At 43.0% G+C, this 26,734-nt stretch overlaps 1 protein-coding gene across 1 annotated transcript in view; it reads left to right on the forward strand.

Moving 5' to 3' along the window:
• Positions 1–26,734, forward strand: part of PKHD1 (PKHD1 ciliary IPT domain containing fibrocystin/polyductin) — a 160,917-nt gene that overhangs the window by 32,898 nt on the left and 101,285 nt on the right. Inside the window, exon 4 of the mRNA XM_084830328.1 lies at positions 13,296–13,446. Within this exon, the coding sequence (XP_084686454.1) occupies positions 13,296–13,446 (151 nt within the window). The remainder of the gene's footprint in view (positions 1–13,295; positions 13,447–26,734) is intronic.

Raw genomic sequence — 26,734 nt, forward strand, 5'->3', positions numbered from 1 at the left:
GTCCTGCAACGATACAGGATGGGAAAGAACCGGTATTGATGTGGAATTCTCTGACCGTGTGATGGAGCCCCTAGCCTTGCTCTTTCTCACCCCGTCACCCTTTTATCTTCCTATTTCTTCCTCCCCCCAGCCCCTAGCCTTGCTCTTTTTCTCTCCCTTCCCAGCCCCTTCTTTTATTCTACACACACACACACACACACACACACGGGGAAATGGAGTGCCTGAGCATGTGGTCAAGGTAAGGAAAACATTTTCTTTTGGGGGCTGGGGAGGATAGGATGAGCAAAACAATCTTGTGTAGATCTACTCAGAAGTAAGTCCCATTGGGTTCCATGTAAGCATGCATAGGATTGCAACCTTAAATGGGGATCTTGTGTTTCTGTTGTGTTTCATATATGTGGATTGGTTTTAGAGTTCAGACCCTTTCTTGTCTTGTACTATGTTTCTTGGGTTAATTGTTTGTCCTTTGCCTAGCCAGGCCTCCACTGCAGCAATTAAGTGAATAGCCACATCCTCTGTGGGAACCATTTTGTGGTAGTGCCCACAGCAATTGCTCAAATTCCTAAATGTGCCCACGGGTCCAAAAGGTTTGGGGACCTATGTCATAGGAAGTATCTGAAAATATCTGTGACAGAGAGAATAGCATTGGTGGTATTCACCAGCAACTTCCAACTTCAGCATGTATACTGGATTCATAGCAGCAGTAATGCAATCTGAAGGGCAGAACTCTGTGCAGCACCCTTTTCAAGTATGTGATATTCTCTGAAAAAACTGAACCTCTCTACAAGCAACCCCTGGACTTTAGAGGCAAAGAGGAAATAGCCAGCTTCCCCTTGTTTCTGCATGGGATAACAATATTTATTTATTTATTTCTGAAATTTAAACCCCATTCGTCAATGGCCAATTGGCATTCCTTGGGCAGCTTACAATAGGGTAAAAAGATGAAAAACATAAATACGACAAAAACATAGAAAATAATAAAACTAACAGCACATTGTGACCTAAAATTCCAGATTAATAAAAAGTCACAGCAAAATAAAAGTGTTAAAAGCTTTAAAAGTTAGGAATGTTTAAAAGTGTGTTTGCCAGGTGCTGAGCGAACAAAGTAGGTGCCAGTGGCAGCAGTGCCCAGGGAAGGGTCTCAGGGGTAGACCTCAGTGCATGGAAGGATTAATGTGGGAGAAGGCAGTCCAGATATGGGGCGCCTTGACACGGGGCTTTTATCCTGCTATGGAGATTGCTTACTCACAGAAGTTTGTGGGTCCTGTACACAATGCAGTCCTCTTCCAGGGAACCTCCCGCTCTTTGTGAGCTCTGTTGAGTTGTTGTCCATGACGACAAAAGTCCGGCATTTTCCCTCCTCCCACCATGGAGTCAGTCAATATAAATGAGGGTATACTGTTTAAAGTCATTTTTATGGTAAATAAAACAACAGCTCCACCTAGTGGCTTTGTAATGACACATGTAGCCCTCATGGAGAAGTTTAGTTTTTTTTAAAAGCCCCGTGGAAAGGACCCAATCGAATCCCACAAAGAGTCTGGAAGCAGAAGCCCCAGTAAATTGCAGGATTCTTAGTCTTGTGTGATGAGGTTCATGCTCACTATGCCCTCATAATGGAGTTCCTAGCTGTCCCTTTAAATGCTTAGAGACAGTGTGAGAGTATTCAGCCACTGCATTTCCTATTTTGTGCCTCCACTTCTCCTCTCACCCACCTGACATGGGGTGAAACAGGGACGAATGAATGAGAGCTTGGGGCAGAAATGGAATAGACCAGCCTTCCCCAACCTGGTGCCCTCCAGATGTGTTGGACTACAACCCAAAGCATTTTGGGAGTCATAGTCCAACACATCAGGAAGGCACCAGGTTGGGGAAGGCAGGAATGGGCAGGTGCAGTAGCTGACTACTCCCCTTAGGTTTCCAGACATTGAAAACAGCAGTCAAGGTCTCCTGACAAGGATGTTGGCAACCCTAAGTATAGGAGAAGATTAAAGGATTTTCGGTGATGAGCAAACAAAAATGGGACCTGAAATAATTTTGGGAACCGACACTGAACTGCAGATAAATTTGCTAAATGTAATAGCGGAGCAGGAGTGTTTATGCAACCAACTTGCTAGGGAAATAGCCAGGGATAAGTAATAGAATGGAATGTGTGAAGTACATACTATATAAGAAAAATGTCCCAGCACTGAGATGTTCTTTTGGCTACCGTTAGAACTTTGGTTACAAACTAGGACTTTTGGGCACAGCTGCAGTGAATTCAAGTAATTATGAAGCCCACAGCAAGCACTTTTCACATGTGTCATTCCAGTGAAATCAAAGGATTGATGATTTATCAGCATTTGTAGGACTAGAGCCTATATGCTAAGTGGAGCGAACATACTGCTAAATACACCAAGTAGAGGAAAGTCTTAACCTGGGCTCTGTTTCCATGACAACAACAGAAGGCGAAGCTAATGGAGGAGTATCGGATTTTTTAAAAAGGAATCAGCTTTGCTGTGAGCAGGGTTCCATGAGCAGGTTCTCCGCACCAGTAAACATTGATTCACAGACCATACTTCCTGGTGGGGGTTGGAGTGAACATCATCTGACTGGCAGGGGCTGCTCAACCAATAAGACAGGCTTCCCCCTCCCCCCCATTTCTGCTTTCCCCTGAAAGTCCAGATGCTCCTGCATTTCAGGAGCAAGCCTCATTGAGCACAATGGGAGTAATTTCCAAGTAGACACACATATGCTTGTGCTGGGAAAGGGGTGGGGAGCACAAAGATGGAAACCAGCCCCCATTTTAACCCACAGGACCTCATTGACCACAATAAGAGTTACTTCTGAGGAGACAGTAATGGGTTTGTTGTGGGAAAGAGACCAGTAAACACAAAGACAGAAACCAGCCCCCATTGTAACCTGCAGGATATCTATAATGAAGCTGTGAAGTAGTTACTTCCTAAGGCAATTAATTGGAGCCTCGAGGGACTGCAGTTGGATGCTTAATTGCACTTAAGGAACTGGGGTTTAAAGTGTGCCATTTCAGTTGAGGGGGAATCTCTGTAAGTTCTCATGTAGGCATTCAAAGGCAAGCCTAATTGACTGCAATGGGAGTTACTTCTGTGGAGACACTAATGGGGTTTTTGTGGGAAAGAGGCCAAAACCAGCCCCCATTTTAATGCACAGGATCTCTATGAGGAAGCTGTGATGTAGTTACTTCCTAAGGCAATGAATCGGAGCCTTGAGATTGCTCTTAAATGCACCTAAGGAATTGGGCTTTCAAATGTGCCATGTCAACTGAGGAGCTTCTCTGTTATTTCTGTGGGCATTCAGAGGGCAAGCCTCATTCAGCACAATGGGAGGAAATACCCCTTGACTGGGGTCATGGTGAAAGGCACACCCCTGGGCACGGCTAGCATACCCAAGGTCAATGCTGGGGTTGGGGCATACAACAACTATACCAGGGAGAACCTGATTTAAGGAAAAGAATCAGACCTTAAGCAGTCTCAGGAAGTCCAGTTTTTCATTGGTAGCTCCGGGGAGGCTGCTGGTTGGCCATGATGTCATGTATCCCTAATGACCTCAACATGCAGCCAGCTCAGAGTAAATCGCTGGTGGAAACACCCGCCCCCCCCGGTGACAACGTTGTCATCTTTCCTGCACCAGGTTAAACCTTTCCTCTACTTGCATTTGATGGCATATGATGGGGCATTTTTGTTGGTTGTTTTATCAGGTCCAGTATCTTATTGTAACTGTGTTTTAGCTGTTTAAATTTGTTTTTAAATTTGTAAGTTGATAAAAACGTAACATAAAATATTTATCTTGCATTTGTGAATTGTAATTTTTGTGAACCACTCAGAGATCTTTGGCTATAGAAAAGGTGATAATCATAATCTTCATGTACTGATGGGATCTCTCCAAACATTCATCCATGCTGTTATGTGATAGTGTTCATTTTCTTTTTATATGAAAATGTGTTTTTGGCTTGGGTCTCTTAGGCTCTTCCATACATTTTTTTTTTTTAGGATCAAATGAAAATTGCAGAGTTGATTTTTCTTGCATTTTTTTTACAGCTGAAGTTGTTAATTTGTTCTAAAAGTATATAATACTAAATTTCGAGGACTTCAGAAATATATAATTTATATATACTTTATATATAAATATGTAATTTCACCCCAAGTTGGGGTGAAATACCAGAAAGCTTATTAGTTATTACTTTTATTTGCTTCCCCACCCCTGACTTTGAAAATAAAATGAGTGGTGACTGCTGTGCAGTCAGTAGCTATTTTCTAAAAAGTGACTTGAGGGAAAGGAAGTAAGAGGAACATATTCCATGTCTAGGGGATGCCACTCCTTAATAATAATAATAATTAAAAAACTTTTTTTTCTTTTTTTTACTCCAGTGTCTATAACAGCTTGGCACACAGGAATTTAATAGGTGAATGTTTTAGTGACATGGGAATTTGTGTTAGGGGAGGGGCTGGAGAGAAAAACTTGATTTATTAAATTTTTGTGTTTGAGGTCACTGGTGTTTAATGCACTGGGGAAATGCAGTAAACAAGGTTGCATCCCCATCAGGTCCAAGCAAGACCTTGGCTCAAATTAAGCCCTGCGTGTAAGTCAAGGAGGCAAAAAAGATAAAAGAGAAGATAACTTTTAAAGCACTTTTGGGTGGTCTATCAAATAGTCAAGAAAGGAGTAGAATCTGCACTTCTGGTTAGACCCTATGGCAGATTGAATTGCTGGTTTGAGATCCTGCAAGGGCTCCTGTAGTTTAAGAATTGTGTACAGGTTGTGATTGCCCCCTTCCCTTCTTTCTTGCATCAATCAATCTCTTTGATATGAAAAACGAAGTTCTTTCTGTTCAACTTGCAATGAAATCCTAGACATATCTACTCAGAAGTAATTCCCATTGAGTTCAATGGTATTTACTCTTAGGTAAGTGACAGCAGTCTTTGGAGCCTTGATATCTTGATCTAGCAGTGCTAGACCATTATATAAAATGACCAAGGTCATACAGGGATTTGTTTGATGTGCTGGAAGCAGGACCTGAACATAGGTTTTATTCCTATAGCAGAACATGACAGATGATAGATTTTGTGCCTAAGTCACAGATAAACCATAGAATGACTGAGATCCTTTGTAGATGGTGGTGAATCCTAAAAAAAAAAATCCCCTTTGCAGCTCTGAACTAAGCATAGATTTTTTTTTACTTTCATCACCCCAGAGACTTATAAAACTTCTTCCTACCCATGCCTGAGGGCAACTTTCACCCTACCTCATATGCACAGTGAAAGTTAATTTGTACTTGAATACAAATACAGTTGATGCAGATAGACAAACTAGGGATGGGAGAGAAATTAGTTTGGTTCGTATTTCAATACGAACGGACTTAATTTGCCCTTCCTGAACTAATGCATGAACTGGAATGCAAATATCCTTTGGGTTTTCCACTTCTCCAAATTTTGTGACACTTCTTCAATCAAAAAATCCATACAGTAGGGAAAATAGCATTCAAAACAGCATATATTGCTTTTTGCTTGCCAGAAAAGTATATATTTTTCCTATTTGCTACTGGGCCAGGTTTAAGGTCACAAATCTGGAACACTCAACAGTGGCCACAAGACTGGAAAAGGTCAGTTTACATTCCAATTCCAAAGAAGGGCAACGCCAAAGAGTGTTCAAACTACCGCACAATTGCGCTCATTTCACATGCCAGCAAGGTGATGCTCAAAATCCTACAAGCTAGGCTTCAGCAGTATGCGAACCGAGAACTACCGGAAGTACAAGCTGGGTTTCGAAGAGGCAGAGGAACTAGAGATCAAATCGCCAACATTCGCTGCATCATGGAGAAAGCAAGAGAATTCCAGAAAAACGTCTATTTCTGCTTCATTGACTACGCTAAAGCCTTTGATTGTGTGGATCACAACAAACTGTGGCAAATTCTTAAAGTGATGGGAGTACCAGACCACCTTACCTGTCTCCTGAGAAACCTGTACGAGGGTCAAGAAGCAACAGTAAGAACCAGAGATGGAACAACCGATTGGTTCAAAATTGGGAAAGGAGTACGACAAGGCTGCATATTGTCACTCATGAGTACATCATGATACATCTCATGATATACTCATCTCATGATATACTCATGAGTACATCTCATGATATACTCATGAGATGATACTCATGATATACTCATGAGATGATATACTCATGATATACTCATGAGTACATCTCATGATATACTCATGAGTACATCATGAGAAATGCTGGGTTGGATGAATCAGAGGTCGGAATTAAGATTGCCGGGAGAATTATCAACAACCTCCGATATGCAGACGATACCACCCTAATGGCAGAAAGCGAAGAGGATCTCAAGAGCCTCTTGTTGAGGGTGAAAGAGGAGAGTGCAAAAGCTGGTTTGAAACTCAACATTAAAAAAACTAAGATCATGTCATCTGGCCCTATCACTTCCTGGCATATAGAAGGGGAAGAAATGGAAGCAGTGACAGATTTTACTTTCTTGGGCTCCAAGATCACCGCAGACGGTGACTGTAGCCATGAAATTAAAAGACGCTTGCTCCTTGGGAGGAAAGCTATGGCACACCTAGACAGCAGAGTAAGAAGCAGAGACATCACCTTGCCGACAAAGATCCGTCTAATCAAAGCTATGGTTTTCCCAGTAGTAATGTATGGCTGTGAGAGCTGGACTATAAGGAAGGCTGAGCGCCGAAGAATTGATGCTTTCGAACTGTGGTGCTGGAGAAGACTCTTACGAGTCCCCTGGACTGCAAGGAGGTCAAATCAGTCCATCCTAAATGAAATCAACCCTGAGTGCTCATTGGAAGGACAGATACTGAAGCTGAAGCTCAAATATTTTGGCCACCTAACGCGAAGAGAAAACTCCCTGGAAAAGACCCTGATGCTGGGAAAGACTGAAGGCAAAAGGAGAAGGGGACGGCAGAGGATGAGATGGCTAGATAGCATCACGGATGCAATGAATATGAACTTGAGCACGCTCCGGGAGAGAGCACAGGACAGGAAGGCCTGGCGTGCTATGGTCCATGGGGTCACGAAGAGTCGGACACGACTGAACGACTGAACAACAACAACAACAACTAGTGTACAAAGCTCTAAACAACTTGGGACTACAATACCTGAGAGAGTGCCTTCTCCCTTAGCATTCTGCCCAGTCACTGAGGTCATCAGAGGGCATGTTTTTGGTGGTTCCACACGGACCTATGGCCCAGTTGGAGTCCACAAGGAAAAGAGTGTTCAGTGTGGTGGCCCCCTTCCTGTGGAATGTCCTGCCTTTGGAGGTCAGGAAGGCCCCAACGTTGTGTTGCTTTCAGCACCTCCTCAAGACATTCTTATTTCGGGAGGCCTTCCTTGAGTGACCAGCCACGGTTTATGAAAACTTGGTTTGTCAGAACTCTGTTCTTTTAAAAAATATTAGTTATTTTAACATGGTGTTTTTATTCTTTTATCCTGTTTGCTCTTCACTACTCCAAGATCTTTGGATGTGGAACGGTATACAAATATTATAAATAAATAAATAATAAATAATAATAAATATTAGGTGAAATTGTGTATGAAAATATTTACAAATTTTCATGTGGATTTCAAAAAAATTCAGAAACCGATGCTGAAACAGGATGGAACAAAACTGCTTGAATTTTTTTTCATATTATAAAGAGTGAAATAGATTTGTCCATCCATACATGTAACTTGTTTTCTGGCAAACATGAAGAGTAGACTTAATTTTGGGACCTCTGATAGTGGGTGGCTGAAAGCTGAATTATATATTGGGCCCGTTTGCACATCATGCTAAACCACTGTATCTTAATTAATCCCTGGGGCTTAGTGGCTTGTCATGTCATGCGAACCCGGCGAGGGTGGATTGGTGGCATGGTTAACAAACCACGCAGAACCCATGGGCTGTTTTAGGGTTGTGGGTGGTTTGTTAACCGTACCAACAACTCACTTTTGCAAGGATTGCACAACACAACAAACAGCTACTGGAGCCTGAATAGGCAACTTGGTGCCCATGGGTGCCATGTCTCACCGTGGCCTAAATAAGGCACAACGAGCTGTGGTGATTGGGCAAACCAGACCATTAGGTAGTTCCATGATTCTCTTTACAGAGAGAGGTTAACCACCCCATGCTAAGCCTTCAATCTGAAGGGGAAGAGAGGCCGCTTAACCCTTTCTGTTTGGCCCATTCACCTTGTAAATATTGTCCCCAGCTATCTTTTTACTCCATGTGGGAAAATATACAAACATCATTTGTGATAAAAGCATGTGATGTGGTGATTTTCAATAGAAAAACAATGCAAGAGAAAGAGGTTAAGAAGTCCATCTTTCCCTGGATCTATCTCCCCCTTTAAATTGCAGCCTCAATGGCTGAATTTTATAAAACAAACAAATCTAAAAAGAACTATGGGACAACATGCAATATATAGGCTGCTTGTATCTAATAGTGATTCAGCCAAAATTGTTCCCAAAGTGGTTTGAATGACAAAATATAACACAACCATCCCACCCTGAGAAAGCTTTAATAATGTTATTTGTTACAAAAATAGGGTGAGGAACTAGCTAACTAATAAGGGTGTTTAGTTAGGGCTGACAACGTTTTTACTAGCCTTGCTCCTTCTGCTTTTAATAGCAGCATGGCTCACCAACATTGGCAAAGCTTTTCCCCATCAGTTTCTGTAAGTCAGGGTGCTGTTAAAGAAACAGGAGCAGGGCCACCATAAAAAGTGGCAACCTCTATATGTATATGTGTGGTTATTGTTTTTTCCTCCTGCCCTCTCTTTTTCAGCATCCATGGCAGTGCTCTGCAGTTTGACGTGGTCTTTGAAAGAGGAGGATGAAGACAGCAAAGTGCCAGAGGCAGCACTGATTCAGTGTGACATCCAAATCGGAGTACATGCTTACACTGCAACAGCAGCCACACCTTACCTACACTTTTGTGATATTTCAACATATTCCTATTTATTACATAACAAGGCCACTGTCAACTCATTCTGCATCCATTTTACTGGCCCTTTTATCAGTTAGACATGATTCTTCTGCATGGCAGTGTCTTGATCCTGTGCAGTGTTTTGTAAGAAGCACTTCAGTTCTGTAGGAACAGGTTTCAAACTGGGCATGTCACAGCACTTTCGTTTGCTGGGCTGGTGATAGCAGAGTGTGTTTTGGCCTGCAGAGAGATCTCCTTGATTGAATGTGAAATCCATTCATTGTGGATATCAAAGTATCTCTTCCCCTGTCTTTCTAAAGTATTATTTGAGACTGAGAGACATCGGAAGATCCATCTAGTAAACAGCCTACTTTGCTCCTGCTTAGATTTTTAAAAACATGTTTATCTTCTGATCCAAAGCAACATCTGGCGAATGCCATTGGGGAAAAAGATTAGGGATTATGAAAAACAGAAGAATTGTTTCTTCCTCTTCACTAGTTTGATTCACAAGCTAAGAAGTCAAAGCAATATCCAGCAAGTCTATGCAGTGTTTGTTCAGTAAGTACTGAAAACCAGTGTTCCTGTTGGTTTAAGGCCCAGTGTCACTGACCCATGTGAATCATTTGGAACCAATGCCTCACTGTGAGAGACTGGTCAGGTGTTTGGTGAACTGGTTACATTATTGAAGGTTATGGGCATTAGAGTGGCTACCTTGCTTTCTTGCACTGCTCCTATATTTAAACAGAAGTCAGGCTTAAGCAGGAGGACCTTTTCTTCACACCTATGTTTTGGATTGCCAGGTTGCAAGGCAGGGATTCTCTTTTTACCTTTATCTACTGCTGATGTGGGCGATTCAAGTAGCTTCTCCTCTCCCTTGCCTACTTTACCACACACCTGGAGTCCTTCTCATTACAGGATAGAAAAAATGGGAAGAAGTCATAACTGCTGAGCTTTCTTACACAGCAATGGATTTTTAAAAGGTGGAGATGGGAATTTCTGGTTTGCAACTTGGAAATCCTATACCTGTTAGATTTTTGTGTTGCCAGGATGCTATTAAAGCCACAGTGGTGCCAGTAAAAACCAAAACAGAATTTAGCAGTCCTAAGCACAAGCACAGTGACTGATTGCTCTCTCCTGCTGCCTCCAAGTATTTAACAGAACAATCAGGATCTCCAGGCAAAGATCTGGCAATCCCCTGTGTTTTCCTTCCTTCCTGCTTTGGAAGAACGACCAGAATAGTTGGGTAGAATAGGAAATGTGGCAGGAGCAGCTTATCATGCAGGGCAAGAAGAATGGCACCTGCCAAATGTTGGTTTTGTATGTAAAGTTACGTGAGGCCTGTCTGCTTTGTATCTGTCACCACATCCACATGGGAATTTTACATACATCTGGTTCTGCTTTGCGTTGAGCTAGGAATATGAGAAGTGCAATAGCGATGTTAGCTTATCTTTCTGTCATGGTTCCTGTTAAGGTGGCTACATATGCATCATCAAAAAAGAGAAAATGCCTCAATAAAAAGATAAAAATTGCATGTGCTCATGTTTGTTTGTTTGTTTATTTTATTTATTACATTTATATCCCACCTTTTTTCCTCTAGCAAGGAACCCAAGGCGGTTTACATTCTCCCCCTCCTCTTCTCCATTTTATCCTCACAACAACAATATCTATAGAAGCACATGGAGGGGGCAATCCTATGGTTGCTAGTCAGCAGCTAGATGGCCATAGGATATGTGGGTTTCTGTGCTTCGAGGTCGGTTCCCAGAGAACCGACCTTTCCCTCCTTCCGCACTACCTCTCAGGCAGTGCAGAATGGCTCCACGCTCAGAAGAGGAGTGAAGATTGGCCAAAGCAGGGTGTTCCAGGGCAGGGAAGGTGGAAATGCTGGCATGACACATTCTATGTGTCGTCTGGCAGCCGCCTCCCCCGCTCTGCCTTCCAGCGGCTAGACAGCCGAAATCGGCTGCCTAGCTGCAAATACAGGGCAGGAGAAGTGTGGAGGGACCAATCCCCTCCGTGCTTCTCCTGCCCTGCATTGGATAGGCGATCGCCTCTGGGTTTAGAGGCGGCCGCCTATCCCCATAGGATTGCGCCCTTAGAAATAATTACTATAACTTAAATAAAAAATACCTGCCATCATAGTGGGAAAGACTGAGACCAGCTTATCTACATGCCTGCTCAGTCTGCTTTACAGGTGCTAACTGTTGCTGGGCCTCAAGGCCTCTGTTGCTCTCTCTTCTTATGGTTCTTTATCTTTAAACTGGACTTGGCTTAAAATAAAAGACTTCAAATAGAGGACTGTCCTCTGTAAAGTAGGACACATGGCCACTCTAGTTCCTGTGCCTTTAATAATTGCATGCCAAGCAACAATTCAGTTAGTCAACCTATTGCCATCTCTGTAGCTGTAAGGAAAAAAGTTAATTTGCACTCAGCAAGAAAGAAATGGACTTTGAAATATAACAAGGCCACAACTTTTAAAATTTTATTTACAGGCACTGTTGAATCAACAAGCACATGGGGGCGGCCAGGCAAGGTGGAGAGAAGGTCATCATTTCTACCACTCTTGTTCATCTGAGGAGCTGTCCTGGCTGTTCATGATGCATTTCATTCCTTCTTGTGTGGTTAGCTCAAGCCTGAGCCTTCTCCCATGGTGAAGCCCTATGTTTGAATTTACATTTGGGCTAAGCGTTGTTCCCATTTTTAGCAGCTGAATAAAAATTTGCTGGATAGTCCCTAGGTGGCCTTTGTGTTCTCTAGTTACCTTCACCTTCTATGGGTCTTAATCTCCAATTTACTTTTTAGCTGCCAAAGTTGTGACTGTTATAGACTGCAAAAAATTTATATACATATACCTAGGTGATAGTCCAGGGAACGCAAAAAAACAAGAAAACAAACATGCCCGTATTTGGCTGATCTGGACAGCATGAAAAAACCCTTCCTAGCCCCTGATTAGACTACCATCTTTGCCTGGGTTAACCCTGAACACTGAGGGTAGATGGGTCATGCTGCCTGAGGCAAAGCTGTATGTGGTGAGGCCATATAGGCCTCGCTGACGTCTCAGCCTCACAAATCTCATAACACTTGGAAATCCTGTGTCTTGTGAAATTTTGGCCTTATACTCTTGCGATGGCTGGGTTTTCCTAGCCATTGTGAAACTTCCATTGTTAGTGCCAGACACTGCTGCCAACAGCAGACAGAGGCTACAGAAGACTGTGTCCCCTCTTCCCAGCTACCCCCTATTTGCAGGTGAGGCAATAGTTTGTAAGGCCATCCTTTGTGTGTATGTGGGAGGGGTGCGTCTGCTTGTCCTACAGATATTTAAGGTACAAGAGGAGTTGGTAACCCTGACTGGGAACTGTGTGTTCCTCTTTCTTCTGTGATGGTACTGAGGAAAAATACAGAACTTTTCAAAACTAACGTATTTCTCTCTCTCTCTCTCACGCACGCACGCGCACATACGCATGCTTGCACACGTAAGGCCAAGTAAATCGGAGGTTTGTTAAAGCAGTTGAAAGGAATGCAAATTGTTGCTCCCGTAGGTGGAAATAGATATTATAATCTTAGACATTCTGAACCCAAGTGAGCAGCTGTCAGCGAGCAGGGCTAATTAAGAGCACCCCTTTGCTTTCTTCATTATTATTACCACCTCCCCCCACCCCCATCTCCCACTTCCCCATATGAGAAGTGATTTCAGGAAAAAGGGGGCCTGTTAAACTAACTGGCACATATATCGAATCTGCTTAGCCTGGGCTGTTAAGTAAGTTTAATTAATTTACTAAGTTAATGTTCCAGTGCTAGCAAGAAAGCATCATCGCTATCAGCTGGGTAGCAGGAATTGGAACCCTAAATGAGCTCATTTTTTCACAGTTGGAATTAGGGTCCAGTTAGCCAGTTGTGTGGTTTTCCAATTTCTGCGCCTGCCCTAAGGGAATTGCAAGTTATTCATTCCCCAGGATTAAGTGTGAGTAAGAGAGGGAAAGGAAACAAGCGCTACCTGGGGTTTGCTTCCATCTTTGACTCAAGCAGTGTCTATTTTCTTTAGTTGTCCCCTCTTGTGTTTGCTCAGTCCTGGAACTGAATGTGTACATATATTTTGAGAGGCAGGCAGAACAGCATCGCTGAGAAATATTTCCGATGTGTGTTTTTGTTGGGGGGGGGGGTTGCAGATAAAGGGGTGGGTGGAGAAAGGCAAAACAAATAAACAATAAAAGAATGGAAACAAAATTACAGAAATTTGCAAAGTTTGACAAATGGTGGCCTGGAGTTGCCACAAGCTAATGGCTTGCGATGATTAATAAGAGTAAAAATAATTGCATTTCATTAAGATTGATGACACCCCATTTAACCTCCCTTCTCGTTTCAGCCCTAAAGTGGAAAGAGATGAAGTTCTCATCTATAATAGCTCCTGTAACATTACCATGGAAACTGAGGCAGAGATGGAGTGTGAGGGACCTAATCAGCCAATTACCGCCAAGATTACTGAGATATGGAAAAACCGGGGCCAGAACACTCAGGTATAATCAAATCTTTTTTATAGACTGATTCAAACAGCTTAAAATTAAATTTGTAATATTGTGTACATTTAAGGGAAAAAAAAAAACAATTTAGGCCAGGCAGAGGCAATATATAATTTTTAATGCTCTCTAACTTTGAATAGCAGTTTTGATGCACAGCAGTGGAACTAATGGTTAACTATGGTTAATCATATAGTTTATCAAATATGAATAAGACCTGCCCTATTTCTTTTAATTGCCCTTATTGTTTGCTGTTATCTCTTTATTTTTCAAGCTCCTTTCTTATAAATGGAAGCACTGTTCTAATTTGCTGCTGCTTCCTGTCTCTGTTGCTGAAATCAGAGATCCTGATCACAGATTTTTTTCTTTTTTAGTCATGGTGGTAACTTTTCATTCTCTCCGCCATAATAGGCTGTTGAAACAGGACCAACTGAAACAGGAAGATGATAAGACTTCTTATTTTGCCATGTAGACTAGCCACTAGAAACTTCTTGCATACTGGGCAGACCTAAAAACCTTCATGTTCTCCCTTGAATTCTTTAGTAAGAATGACAATTACAGTTCTGGAATACTGTATTTTGTCTCTGTCCATCTAGGAGCTTAAGGAAATTTTTGAAAATGTTACTGTTTAAATAATATGGGGCTGGGAAGGCAAATGATGTCTCCTCCTCCTACATTCCATCACAGCCTGTCAGAAGCAGAGGCATCTTATCTTTCTTAGCCTCTCTTGTCCTCCCCAACATCTCCCCCAACGCCCAGGATCTGGGCAGCTAGTTATGGCACTATATGCTGTGTGTGTATGCGTGTGTGTGTAGCATGTAGGTGAGGCATTTTTTTTTCATTAATCTACCTTTGACAGCAATAATTTACGAGTTTTGGTGATATTCGGGCAAATGCAATGCAAAAACCAAAAAGACATTCATAATGATGGGCCTACATATATCTTTCATATTTAAAATCGCAATTGGAATCCATTGCTTGCTATCTGTCAACTGTTTACTAGTGGATAGACTGTGAAAGAAAAGTAAGCGATATTACAGGTTGGCTGACTAAGGCTCTCTTCACACCTGAGTTTTTTTTTAGCAGGATTGTTCTTCTTTAATCACTGCTTTTCGCTGGAGCTTTAGATGATGCGGCTGCTCTCCTGCTGCTATCTCACAACTTTCCTTCCTTCTTCCTGTGTTATCTGAGAAGTGAGAACAGGGAAAACCCAGCATTTTTTTGTGATTGAAACCGTCATTTCCCCCCGTGTATTCCCCTTTAGCACTTTGTCCCCCTTTGTGTGGGCATGTGCTAGGGGGTGTTGCTAGTGGTGTTGAATAACATGGTCATGGAAACAAATTGGTGGTGGTGGGGAGGTCTCTGACCACGCTTCCAGTAACCGTTTCTGCCTCTCTCCCATTCCATTACGGGCTCCGAGATCCCCTTGAACACAGCAGTGCTTACTTTTGAGTAAACTCATTGGCTGTAAGGCTTTCCTTTCCTGGGAGTAAGTGCCATTGAAATCTGTGTGGCTTGCTTCTGAGTAGGCATGCACAGGAGTGCATTGTAAGTCTACTCAGAGTAGCAGTTGTAAGGTCTCCCATCCTCTTCAATGCATTTACTTTGAACCTCCCCCTCCCATTGACTTCACTGACTGCTTCTTCTCCCTTTGGCTGTCCAGATTGATGGGCTTTTTTCCTTTCAGGGTGGGTGGGGGAATCTCCCTTCTCAGCCATGCAGGCGAAAGGCTTGACAAGATTTCATTGGGTATTAAAAGTGACTTTTCTCCTCCCCTGAATAAATTCATCATGCAGAGCTTGAATGGTCATTTTTAATAGTTTCCTTTTGGGGTGTGGAGTTGTTTTAGATAAGGCAGTAGTGCTGAGGTGGTTTTCCATAGTACTCCCTCCCACCTAGCCAGCCACTATCTCTTCTCCTAACCCACCTTGCAGGGTCGTTGGGAAGCTAGAATAAGGGGGAAAGCAACAACAGTGTGTGTGTGTGGGGGGGAAGCAAGCTGGGTCTAATGAAGAAAGTGTCCCCTGTGAAGCGGTCGCCGGGGGGGGGGGGGCTGCTTGGGCTGGCTTGGTGCCACTGTATACAAGTCCATTTCTGGATTTCTTTCTTCTGTAGTTGGGAACCTGGAAATCGGTATACCCTACAAACGCAGTAGTGCAAGCAACATACTGCATTTAATTCCATCACACACTGACATATTTAGCAGAGAAGGACTAGCGGCGCCAGCAACCTCGGGGTAAGACACAGAGAAGACTCTCTCTCCCTCGGAGGAAGGAGGGGACCAGCTCCCATAGCCTGCTATCCAGATCATTTCTGATTTCCCTCCTGCTGTGGAGGGATGCGGCAGAACCATCAGTCATGTTACAGGAACCAATGATCAGGGGAGGGGAGGGGCATGGGGCCAGTACCCCCCTTCTGTCCTGATTGTTCCGTGCAGCTCTGCTCAGCCATGAAAAGGAATACAGTGGAGGGTAGCGCTATGAGAGATCCCTGTATACAGGGCCAGTCTAAATCTCAGAAAGGAACTGGAATCAAAAGGAATGGTTTGTAGTGGAATAAAATGCCACGTGTAAAGAGGGCCTAAGTGGTGGAGTGAAATCAGATTCTATTAAGTCTCTTTTGCCCCAGTTTAGGATTAGCACCTGGACAATTTTAAAATTAGTCCAATTGATTTGCCCTCAGTGCTAATGAATAAGCCATTCTAAACTTGCATATATTTAATCTATCTTAAATAGCAGGCAGGTTCAAATGCAAAATGGCTAAAGCAGAAGAAAATGAGCAATGAGTCTGTAGGGGTGACAATCCCAGTTTATCTCTCTTCTCCTTTGCCATTCTAGTGCTTACATCTAGGTAGTGATAGTTTCTAAAAGAGCATTACTAGGCAGAATCTGTGCACTCTTCCAATCTCCATGAGCTGTTCCACAGGTACGCATTCATCGCTTCTTGACTCCGGCATAAAATGGATGTATGAATGGCCTATCACAGTTTAATGATCACAGACAGAATTTCTGTTTTCCCATGTTGTCTCAGATGCAATAGGTGGTATCCAATTAACTCCTGTCGATTGAACAGCTTCTTCCAGCAGAACGGGGGGGGGGATTCTTTCTCCCCCCTATAGCTCCCACATACCCTCAACATCTACTGTGGAGGGTTGGGAGACTCTCTGGGGCAGATTTGGGGGGTCATGGGTTACAATGGGAGAAGAGGAGGGGAAAGTCCCACTGTGTGAGTGGAAGTCTGTTTGCACAACATTGGATTTTGCCCAATATTTTTTCCTAATGGAAACAGATCAGCTGAAAGTCATCATGTGATTAGATAAAGCAATCAGGTGACACAAATGCATGTGTGAAACTACCCTGTATCATTAAAAAAAAACAATCCTAATGAGATAAGACAGTGGAGTCCTTTAGAAGCTTTTGCACTTTCGCTATAATGCCTCTTGGCTATTATACTTTAATATATTGAAAATAATTTTAAAGTTTAACAAGGATCAAGAAGTTACTGTGAGGTGGGTGGGTGAGAATATTCTAAATTGTAAAGCCATAATATTAGGGATGGATTTGTGAAAGTCAGCATTGTGTGGTATATCGGAACCTGGCCACTATCTGGTGAATGATGGTTTATGTACGGAAAGAGGTTTCTGTGCATGAATTGGCCCATATGCCTGTCTAAAAAGCTGTGGGAAGGCAAACTGCCAACCTGCCCTCTTCCCAGAATGTAATAGGGCTAAGGATGGATGAATATGTCAGTTTCGCTTTATCCCACATTCAGTTTTTAGAAAAAAATCTCAAGTTCTTTCCCAGTTATGAAGACCTCCCGGTTGTCATGAAGTGAGGTCGGCTAGGTCTTGACACAATGATCCAGCAGCTCTTGTGGAAAAGGACGATCCAGAAATCTATTTGCTGTTGTATTTGAGAAGCAACCCTCTGCTCAGGGAAGGGAGTGCAGTCCAGGGATCGTCTTTCCACTCTCACTTATATTTGCCGCCAAGAAGGCTGGGGGAGAATTAGTTGGATAGGGCTGCCCATGTTCAGTACCAATATATCGCTGTTGTGAATGATCTGTGAAATAAATATTAGTTAGACATGAAGTTCATGGTTTTTATTGCTGCCCTCACTACTACAAATGCTAGAAATGAATAGGGATGTCAGAGAATTCCGCCATGGATCTCGTTGAGCCCAAATGCCAGTGTATTCGGCCCCCCGAACTTCGTGGCGGAACGGCCTGCCCCCCCGCCCCCCCGCGGACCCCCCGCCGCCGCCATTTCCAGTCTTGTTAAAAAAAAAAAAAGATGTGATAGGCTACGTAAATCTTTACGTAGCCTATCATGGCTGGGTGGGTTTAAAACAAAACAAAACACCATGTACGCAAATGGCGGTGGCTACGGCCGCCGCCATTTGCGTTCCTTATTTCTGGCCGTCTTAGTCTATGTAAATATTTACGTAGACTATGACGGCAAAAATACAGGGGAATGCAAATAGCGTAGCGGGCGCTATTTGCGTCCCTTTTTGATTAGCTGTTTTAGCCTACGTAAATATTATGTAGTAAATATTTTATAAAAAATATTTAGCCTATGTAAAAACATCAGGGTCTTTTCCAGTGAGTTTTCTCTTCGCATTAGGTGGCCCAAAAATTTGAGCTTCAGCTTCAGTATCTGTCCTTCCAAGGAGCACTCAGGGTTGATTTCCTTTAGGATGGACTGATTTGACCTCCTTGCAGTCCAGGGGACTCGTAAGAGTCTTCTCCAGCACCACAGTTCGAAGGCATCAATTCTTCGGCGCTCAGCCTTCCTTATAGTCCAGCTCTCACAGGTGGCATTAAACACGAGATATCCCTCCCACATCCATTGTACTACCTCATTTTGTTGATAGTGTAGACCAGGCTATGTCTTATTTCTGTGCTGCTGTCATATGTTTTGAGAAGAGAATAGATCCTATACTGCTCACAGGGATAATCTTCATTACGGGATATTCAAGAGCTGCTCTAGTATGAACAGATGTGCATCCAAACATTTGCAGATGGGTTCAGACTTCAGAGTACTAGCGGGCAAGATGATGGGCTGCTGGAGGCATTATTCTCCCACCCAGAGTCCACTATCCAGGCCCACCACTGGTTTGCATTGCATAGAGTAAAAGGCTTATATATATATATTGGGATGTTGCCAATTGCCCAAAGGCCTAGGTGCCCTCAATCAAGACTAAAAGCATGTTCAGTTCTACCTACCTCCTGTATGTATGAGCTTTGCAGATTATTTGCATGCAACGTAAGATAAACCAAGTAGCTTTCACTCATATCTAAAATGTTATAAAATCTCTTTGCAAAATGTTAGATTTCAGCTATCCAGCGCCTCCAGGTGGGCAAGCTCTTAAAGGAGCAATCCTATGCATGCTTAGACAGAAAGAAGTCCTGCAACTCCCAGCATTCCCCAGCCAGGCATGCTGGCTGGGGAATGCTGGGAGTTGTATGACTTTTTTCATAGAATCATAGAATAGTAGGGTTGGAAGGGGCCTATAAGACCATCGAGCCCAACCCCCTGCTCAATGCAGGAAATGCAATTTGCTATCTAAACATGCGCAAGATTCCACTCTAAGTAGCTTTGAATCCTTTGCCACCAAACTTAGCTCAAGATGATTAGATCCAAATTTGTGAAAAAGAAGAATATTTCAAAATTCAGCCTTAAAGCCTGGCAATATAAATTAACTTAAATATATTCACTTCAAATGCATGTACAGTATCAAGGAATGTAAAGATGCAAACATCTGCTTCAATTTTCTTGCCTTTACTTTTAGTATGGGTGAAAGTCATGGGGGTGGGGGACTTCAAGATCTTTGGGATGTTTTTTGGAGATGTCTGTGTTCTGGATGTCCCAAAGTTTTTCAAATGCAGCCTATGAGCACTGGCCACATTAATTTGTATGGAATCCACATCTTTCGCACCATACTTTGAGAAAAGTGCTATTACCCACACTTTGCGGACACAGTAACACAGAAGAAGCTTCCTTATGCTGAGTCACCATTTGGCCCACCTAGCTCAGTATTCTTTACACTGACTAGCAACAGCTTTCTAGGGCTTCAGACAGGAGTCTTCCCCAGCCCCACCTAGAGATGTTATCTGAATCTGGAACCTTTGCATGTAGGGCACTGTAATGGCAGAATATTACAAATCATTTAACCATGGTTAAAATGAGGATTTTGAACCCAGCAGGCAAAGGAACACAAATGTCTTATGTGGCTACTATCTTAGGTTTTAATTCAAAGTATTTTTTTGTGTGGTAATTTTATCACTTGGGCACCCACAGAAATAAAAACAATTTGGTAAATAGCTGAATAGGGTCAACATTGAAAGGTCTTTGTGCTGCTCTTTTAGTAAATTACCACTCTTTTTCTCCCACAGCCAACACAAATCAGATAGTATGTTTTTGAGCAGGGGTGGGCAGAAGAAGGTAGATCTCCAGATGTTTTGGATGTCAACTCCCAGAAGCTTCTGCCAGCATGGTCAATGGTCAGGTATTCTGAGAGTTGGAGTCCAAAACATCTGGAGATCTACCTTCTGCCCACCTCTGCTTTTGAGAATACATTACTTCTTCCTGGTGACTGGCTTGTAGTGAGAGTTGCCATGCTGTCTAAATCACTGTCTGTACTTTAGTATTATGTCTCAAATGATGATCAGCCAGATTGCCCTGAGTCACTCTAATGTAGAGCACGATGGTGCTGTCCATCTTTTCTTGTCTGACTTTACCTTCTCTAAATATGACATTTATATTTTCCTGCTGTTATGGCCAGTAACCTCCATTAGGTAGATTTTTATGAATCTAATCTATTTTTAACACAATTTATGGCTGTCTACTGAGCCTCAACTACTGATTTGGGTTCAATACAAGTATTGGTAACATAACAGGTTTATTAAACAGGGCTACAAATACTTATACTTCATTTGAAAAGCCATAACAGAGGCTTGCATCAAGGTGTCTCCTAGTCCAAGAGAAGGAGGAGTCCAGAGGCTAGATTGTATTAAAGAGAATAGTACACAGTTAATTCACTGTGCCTGAATATAACTCAATAGCCATTGCAAAATTTTAATGTGGCAATGAGTTCCATAGGATACTTGTGTATATTATGAAGAGGTTATGGGTTTTTTTGGCTTACATTTCCTGCCCATCAGCTTCATTGGTCGAGCATAATTTATTTATTCTCAGCACGAGTAAAAATTTTCTCTATTCACTCTTTCCATGCTATCTACAATTTTCTAAATCTCTGCCTTGTTAGACATACATAATTTGGAAACAATTTTGAAGTTCTTACTGCTGTATCATATTATTGTATTACCAATCCATGCAGCAGGTCTGCATGGCATCACAAATGCAATTTTTGGATTGGCCCTCATGGAGATTATTTCCAAAGCATACCCAGTATCTGGCTGCTGTTCACATATACTGCTCTGTGTGGTAAGCTCTTCAGTTATCCTAGAACCTGCTTTTGCCTGAATAGCTGATTCCCTTGCTTCCAGAAGACAAAGCTCAGTGTTCTGTCCATGGTGCTAACTGGTGGCTAGGCCACAAGTGTCTCTTTTGTTCCAAGACTATAGACATACCAAAGTAGGCATATTTGTAGTTTACAGAATCTTGTGTTTTGCTAACTGAAGCCCAAGTAGCATGTATGGGTATGTATGGGGAGGGGGGCAGGTCAGATAAGTGGTTTCAATTTTATTTGACAGCCCCCTGCTAAGATTTATGACACCATGCCGTCTATGCATGCTTCTTTCTAGAGGCTTAAATCATGTCATGCAAACTGGCCTTACCTTTCCACTGGAAATAATGGTACCAGTCAGAGAAATGCATTAATGGCATCGTGTACATAGGGTTACAATAATGGTGCTATTAGCAAGAGGTGCAAAATGTCAGAGAAGTAATGGGACATCATCTTTTCCCCTATACACTGGACTCCAGAGATTTAATGCACTTCTACATGCATTGAGCATGAAGATCTATGTTACCAATTGAGAATTAACCTTGTTGGCTTCAAACTAAATAAATTAATTTATATAAGCTGAGAATTCGATCCATACTTGACAATTCGGGGACGTCCTAGTGTAGAACAAATGTCCTCCCACTATTATTCCCTTCTCCCCTTATAAAAAGCATCTAGAAACTTTTTTGTTCCCAGGGAATGTAGAAATGTAATGTTTAATGTTTTCTTCTCTTCCCCTCTTCAAAAGATGTTTTAGGGTGCAACCCTATTGATTGCGCCCTTGATGATTGGAAGCCCCCGAACTTGGAGGCTTCTGATCATCCAGTGCAGGATTGGAGGAGCAGTGGAGGCAATCTTCGCCTCCCCGTCCTCCCACCTTGCATTTGCCCATCTAGCAATGGCAGCTCAGAGGGGAGGGGAAGGGAAGGAGGCTAGAAGAGGCTCAGGATACCTCGCATCCTGGCCTTTCTGGTCTCCTCCTCTCCCTGCCCACCAGAATGCCCCCTTTCCCCCCTCTCTGAGGTTGCTTTTCTAACCTTGGACGGCAGCCAGCCTAGTTCTTTCTGCGTGGTGGTGGTGGGGCAGATCTCTGACTCCCCCTTCCAAGGTCAGAGCGATGTCTCCGACCTTGGAGAGGGGAATCGTCAGTACCCTATGGCCCCTCAGACACTGTCCTCAGATGTTATTGTTCGTAAAGTACCTGAATTTCTAGCTTTGGAGTGCTGTAGGTATATATGTAGATGTGTGTGAATATATAATATAATATAATATAATATAATATAATATATACCCTATTATTATTATTATTATTATTATAATAATAATCACAAAAATAAGAACTAATTTGTTCTTTTGGATTGGAAGCTGGCTTGCAGCAAAGGTTTAGAGTTGAAGTCCTGCCGTCATGTGGTGCTGAACATTTCATTGCTTTACCAGCATCTGTTTTACTCTCTAACCAAGCAAAATCTATATACATGAAGTGGCATTTTTGACTTATATCTTGGAGGGAGGTTCCTATGTATTTAAGGCTGTGTGTGCATTAGAAGTAATGGACAGATTGGTGACACACTGAATAGCCATTTGACTTGTGTGATCTGCATTGAGATTAGGTATGAGTGCAACAGTTTGATTTGAAACAACAGCAAGAAATTTAGGAATTTGGATTTCTGAAACATTTTCTTCTGATAGAATGACTCCTGGTAGGCATTGTTTCATGAAGAAGGAATTTTATGTAGGGCAGCTAAGAAGGGTTTTTGTCCCAGGTTGTATTATAAATGAAAAAGCAATGTGGTGGAAACTAATTGAGGGATGAATGAGGTTTGGATGGAATGAAATTGGGAGGAGAAGAGATTTGTAAGAGATCTGGAGGCAGGGAAATCTGAAAGATGTGGCAGTAATGATCCAGTTGTGGATTCACAAGCGGTCGGATCAAAGAAGCCCTGTAGATGGTTGCTGGGCTGCTGCTGGCTGTACCAGAAATGGGTGAGGTAACATGAAGGGCTGAAAGACGATGTGAGGGCAGTGCATTTAATTAATTAATTAATTAATTAGTACCTCACCTTTCTACCAAAAAAGGCATGCAAGGTGGCTTATATGCACTAATAAAACTGATTGAAACAATAAAAAATACATTAAAATACAATAAAAACCTTACAATTACAGTATTTTTTATTATTTTTTTAAATTTAAATTTTAAACAGCAACCAACTCAATAGACCCCACGTACAAGCCACAGGCCTTCTTGAATAAAGCAGCCTTTGCCTGCTGGCAGGACAACAAAGAGGGAGCAAAACTAGCCTCCCTTGCAGGCAGTTCCATAGGCTGGGAGCAGCCACTGAAAAGGTCCTCTTTTAGGTTGCCAAATGTGCCTCTAAGGTGGCGGTCTAAAAATAAGGGCCTCCCCAGAAGGTCTTGAGAACTGGGCAGGCTTGTATGGGAGAAGGTAGTCTTTCAGGTAGCCTGGTCCCAAGCTGTATAGGGCTTTATAGGTCATAACCTGCTCATTAAATTCTGCCTGGAAACAGCATTACTAGCTGGACTTCAAATAATAAATATTTTGTGTATGGATAATCTTACTAAAATATTCAAGAGCCAATAGATTGAAGAAGTGAATACAAATTTCAATTTAGTATGATAAAAGGAGGAATATGGCCAGACTACTGTACAGAGGAGTAAATTACAAAAAGAAAGAAGTGCAAAGTTTTAAGGAAGACCCCCCCTTTCCTGAACGTTCATTACTTGGGCTTTTCCAGTTAACTGTATGCAGACTCTTGTGACTCACCCTTGATGAGAGCTGGCTTAATAAGATCAATTTAACATTGATTTTGGCTCAGGGACATCCCTTTCCTGGATCTGACAGATTTCTAAAATCCAACTCTTGATGCAGCAGTATTTTCCTTTCCTCCTAAGTGTTTGTAGAAATATTTTCCCATTGGGTGGCTTGGAAAGTGACCACCTTTTGGGGAAGCAGATGGGGGAGAGATCGCAAGTGAGTAAGTTGCGCTTTTAGGCCTATGTCCTAATAGTGACTGAAGTGGGCATTGCAAATCTTCCTCTGCTGTAAGGTGCACACATTCCACTTTGCAGGTTCAGCTTTGTACATCTTACTGTGAGGGGGATGGGAAGCGGAAGCGCAAGAACTCGGGTTTCCTCATTGTCTCTGCTCCTAGGTTATATGTGAAGCTGTCCTCCAAGTTGCTTCTCTCCTTCTGTATGTAAGGGTTCACTTCTTGCAAGAATCTCTTTCTCTGAGTTTCAAGGAGCTTTTAAATCATCTGAATCATAGTCTCTTCTTCACATACACATTTGAACACCACTTTACCTTTTTACCATTTGGGGGGTAAACCACTTTACCCTTTTTGGGTTGGTGGCAGCTCACATCAAAATAGCTGGAAGCCACCTCCATTTTGAAAGGCTTCCTTCATGAAGTAACTCTATGTTCTCACAAGAACTAGTGCCAAATCCTAGTGACAATGCCAAAAAGGGTCCCATTGTGGTTCCGCTGCTTAAAAATTGTTGAGTGAATTTACCCTTAACTAGCATGCCAGTACAGCTGTGGATCAGGACCCTGGGAAACATATATGTTTCTAAAGAGCAGCATGCTCTAATTGCATTGGTAGTTATATTGGTCCACACTTTTGTAAAATGTTGAAAAGTTTCAAGCTACAGATTACCGAGGCATGGACTTTGTGGGAAAAAGTTTTTATATTAGCTGATAGCTATCTTGCTGAGTCCGTTGCTCTTAGGGATGGCGGAGAATTCCACCACGGATTTCGCCCCCGAAATCTGTGGCGGAATGGCCTGCCACCCCCCCCCACGGATTCCCCCCGGGACGAAGATTACCTGGGGCGGATGTTCCAGACGGCGGCGGCTTCGGCAGTGGCGGCTGGTCTTTCAACCAGCTGCCAGGGCCGCCATTTGCCTCCTGGTCTTTGCCGTGATAGGCCATGTAAGTATTTACATAGCCTATCACGGCAAGCCAAGCAAAAAAAAAAGGCGTACGCAAATGGTGGCGGCTATGGCAGCTGCAATTTGTGTTCCCTATTTTTCGCCGTTTTAGCCTACATAAATATTTACGTAGGCTATTACAGTGAAAAAAAGGGAGACGCAAATAGCATAGTGGGCGCTATTTGCGTTCCTTTTTTTTTTGCCGTTTTAGCCTAATCAAATATTTACGTAAGCTATTACGGCGAAAAAAAAGGAACGCAAATAGCGCCTACTATGCTATTTGCGTTCGCCTTTTTTTTGCCGTAATAGCCTACGTAAATATTTATGTAGGCTAAAACGGCGAAAAATAGGGAACGCAAATGGCGGCCGCCGTAGCCACCGCCATTTGTGTATGCCTTTCCCCCCCCCCCGCCGTGATAGGCTACGTAAATACTTACGTAGCCTGTCATGGCAGCCTGGCTGGATGCATATGGCGGCCGCCATTTGCGTCCGCACCAGCCAGTCTGCGGCTGGAATTCTGGCTGCGGACAGCCCTGGCCGGCTGCTCCACCGAGCTGCCGTGGAGCGGAGCCGGCCGGGCAGGATTCCGGGGGGGGGGACAGAGCACCTCCCCCCCACCGCGAATCAATCCGTGAAAAGGTAAGTGACTTTCGTACATCCCTAGCTTTGCTCTAAGAATAATTTGAAATCAAGGCAGATTATGCATCAGATATAAGTAGATGTTGCCTAGAGACATTGCCAGGAGCTCAGAATTCTTCAAGCATTTTAAGACCCCAGAATGTTAGTATCCAAAAGAACTATTTTATATCCCATTTGCTTGTTTCTTTCCCCTGGGCAAGGCCCAATTAGGTATTCCAATGAAAAAATGGCCCCATCTACATGAGCCATTTACTCTGGGGCTGCTACGATTCGAGGTCCTTCAGAACATATGACGCGGTAGCCACTTCGCAGCCAAACTGTGGTTTTCACCTGGAAAATGCAGATTTCCAAAGAGGTGTTTTGCTGCAATGTTTTTGGTTTGCTGCACGTTTCCTGCAGTTGTGAGCTGTCTGTCCCTTCCCTGAACTGACTTTGTATTTCATGGTGGGTGTCTGGTAGGCGTGCCTAGTGCTTGTGTCACTCTGTGATGCCCCTTCACGCCTCCCTGTTCCTTCATGGCTGCACATTACAGAAGCACGGAGAAGCATGCTCATTTCTTAAACCAAACTTTTTCACACCTTCACAGCTTCATATCTTCGCAATGGCTGCTTTGGAGTCAGTGGCCAAGGGCTGGGGGGTGTCAGGGGAGCAGAAGGTCCAGGACCAACTTCGCTCCAGTCACCATTTTGGAATGATAGATAGGCATGTACCTCTCATGGGCACACGCCTTGGCATGTGCGAACCATCACGAGAGTCTCAGGTTGGAAAACTGCTAAACAGCTGGCATGGTAATGAAGGAGCAGACCACCCACATTTTACTTAACAAGGAATGGACAGACACAAAAGAATCCCTAAAATACAAAACAGCCAATAAAATCCGAAGTGTCGCACCCCCACCCTCACGTGCCTGCGCAGCTGCGCATTTAAATATAATGGTAAAAAAAAGAGCAGTGCGACTGCCTCAGTTTACTTTGCTTCAACAGCTATGTATGTCAGGGGACAGCAGATATTCCCGCTGGAGAAGTCTGCAATAAATTGTGCGTGTACTGCAGCAGAAGTGCATGTACCCCAGAAGCAATGCTGCACGGTTACGACGGAGTGAAGGTTGAAAGTGGTGCCATGTAGATGGCCCCAAGGTCAGCACCGAACACAAGGAAGCGAAACAAAAAACAAAAAAGAGGGAGTGGGGAAGGAGAGATGCGATCAGGCTGCAACCCTATACCTACTTAAGTTGG

The sequence above is a fragment of the Heloderma suspectum genome, chromosome 1, assembly GCF_057233095.1.
Source record: "Heloderma suspectum isolate Gila_16-S chromosome 1, 16-S_ref, whole genome shotgun sequence".
Classification (NCBI taxonomy): Eukaryota; Metazoa; Chordata; class Lepidosauria; order Squamata; family Helodermatidae; genus Heloderma; species Heloderma suspectum.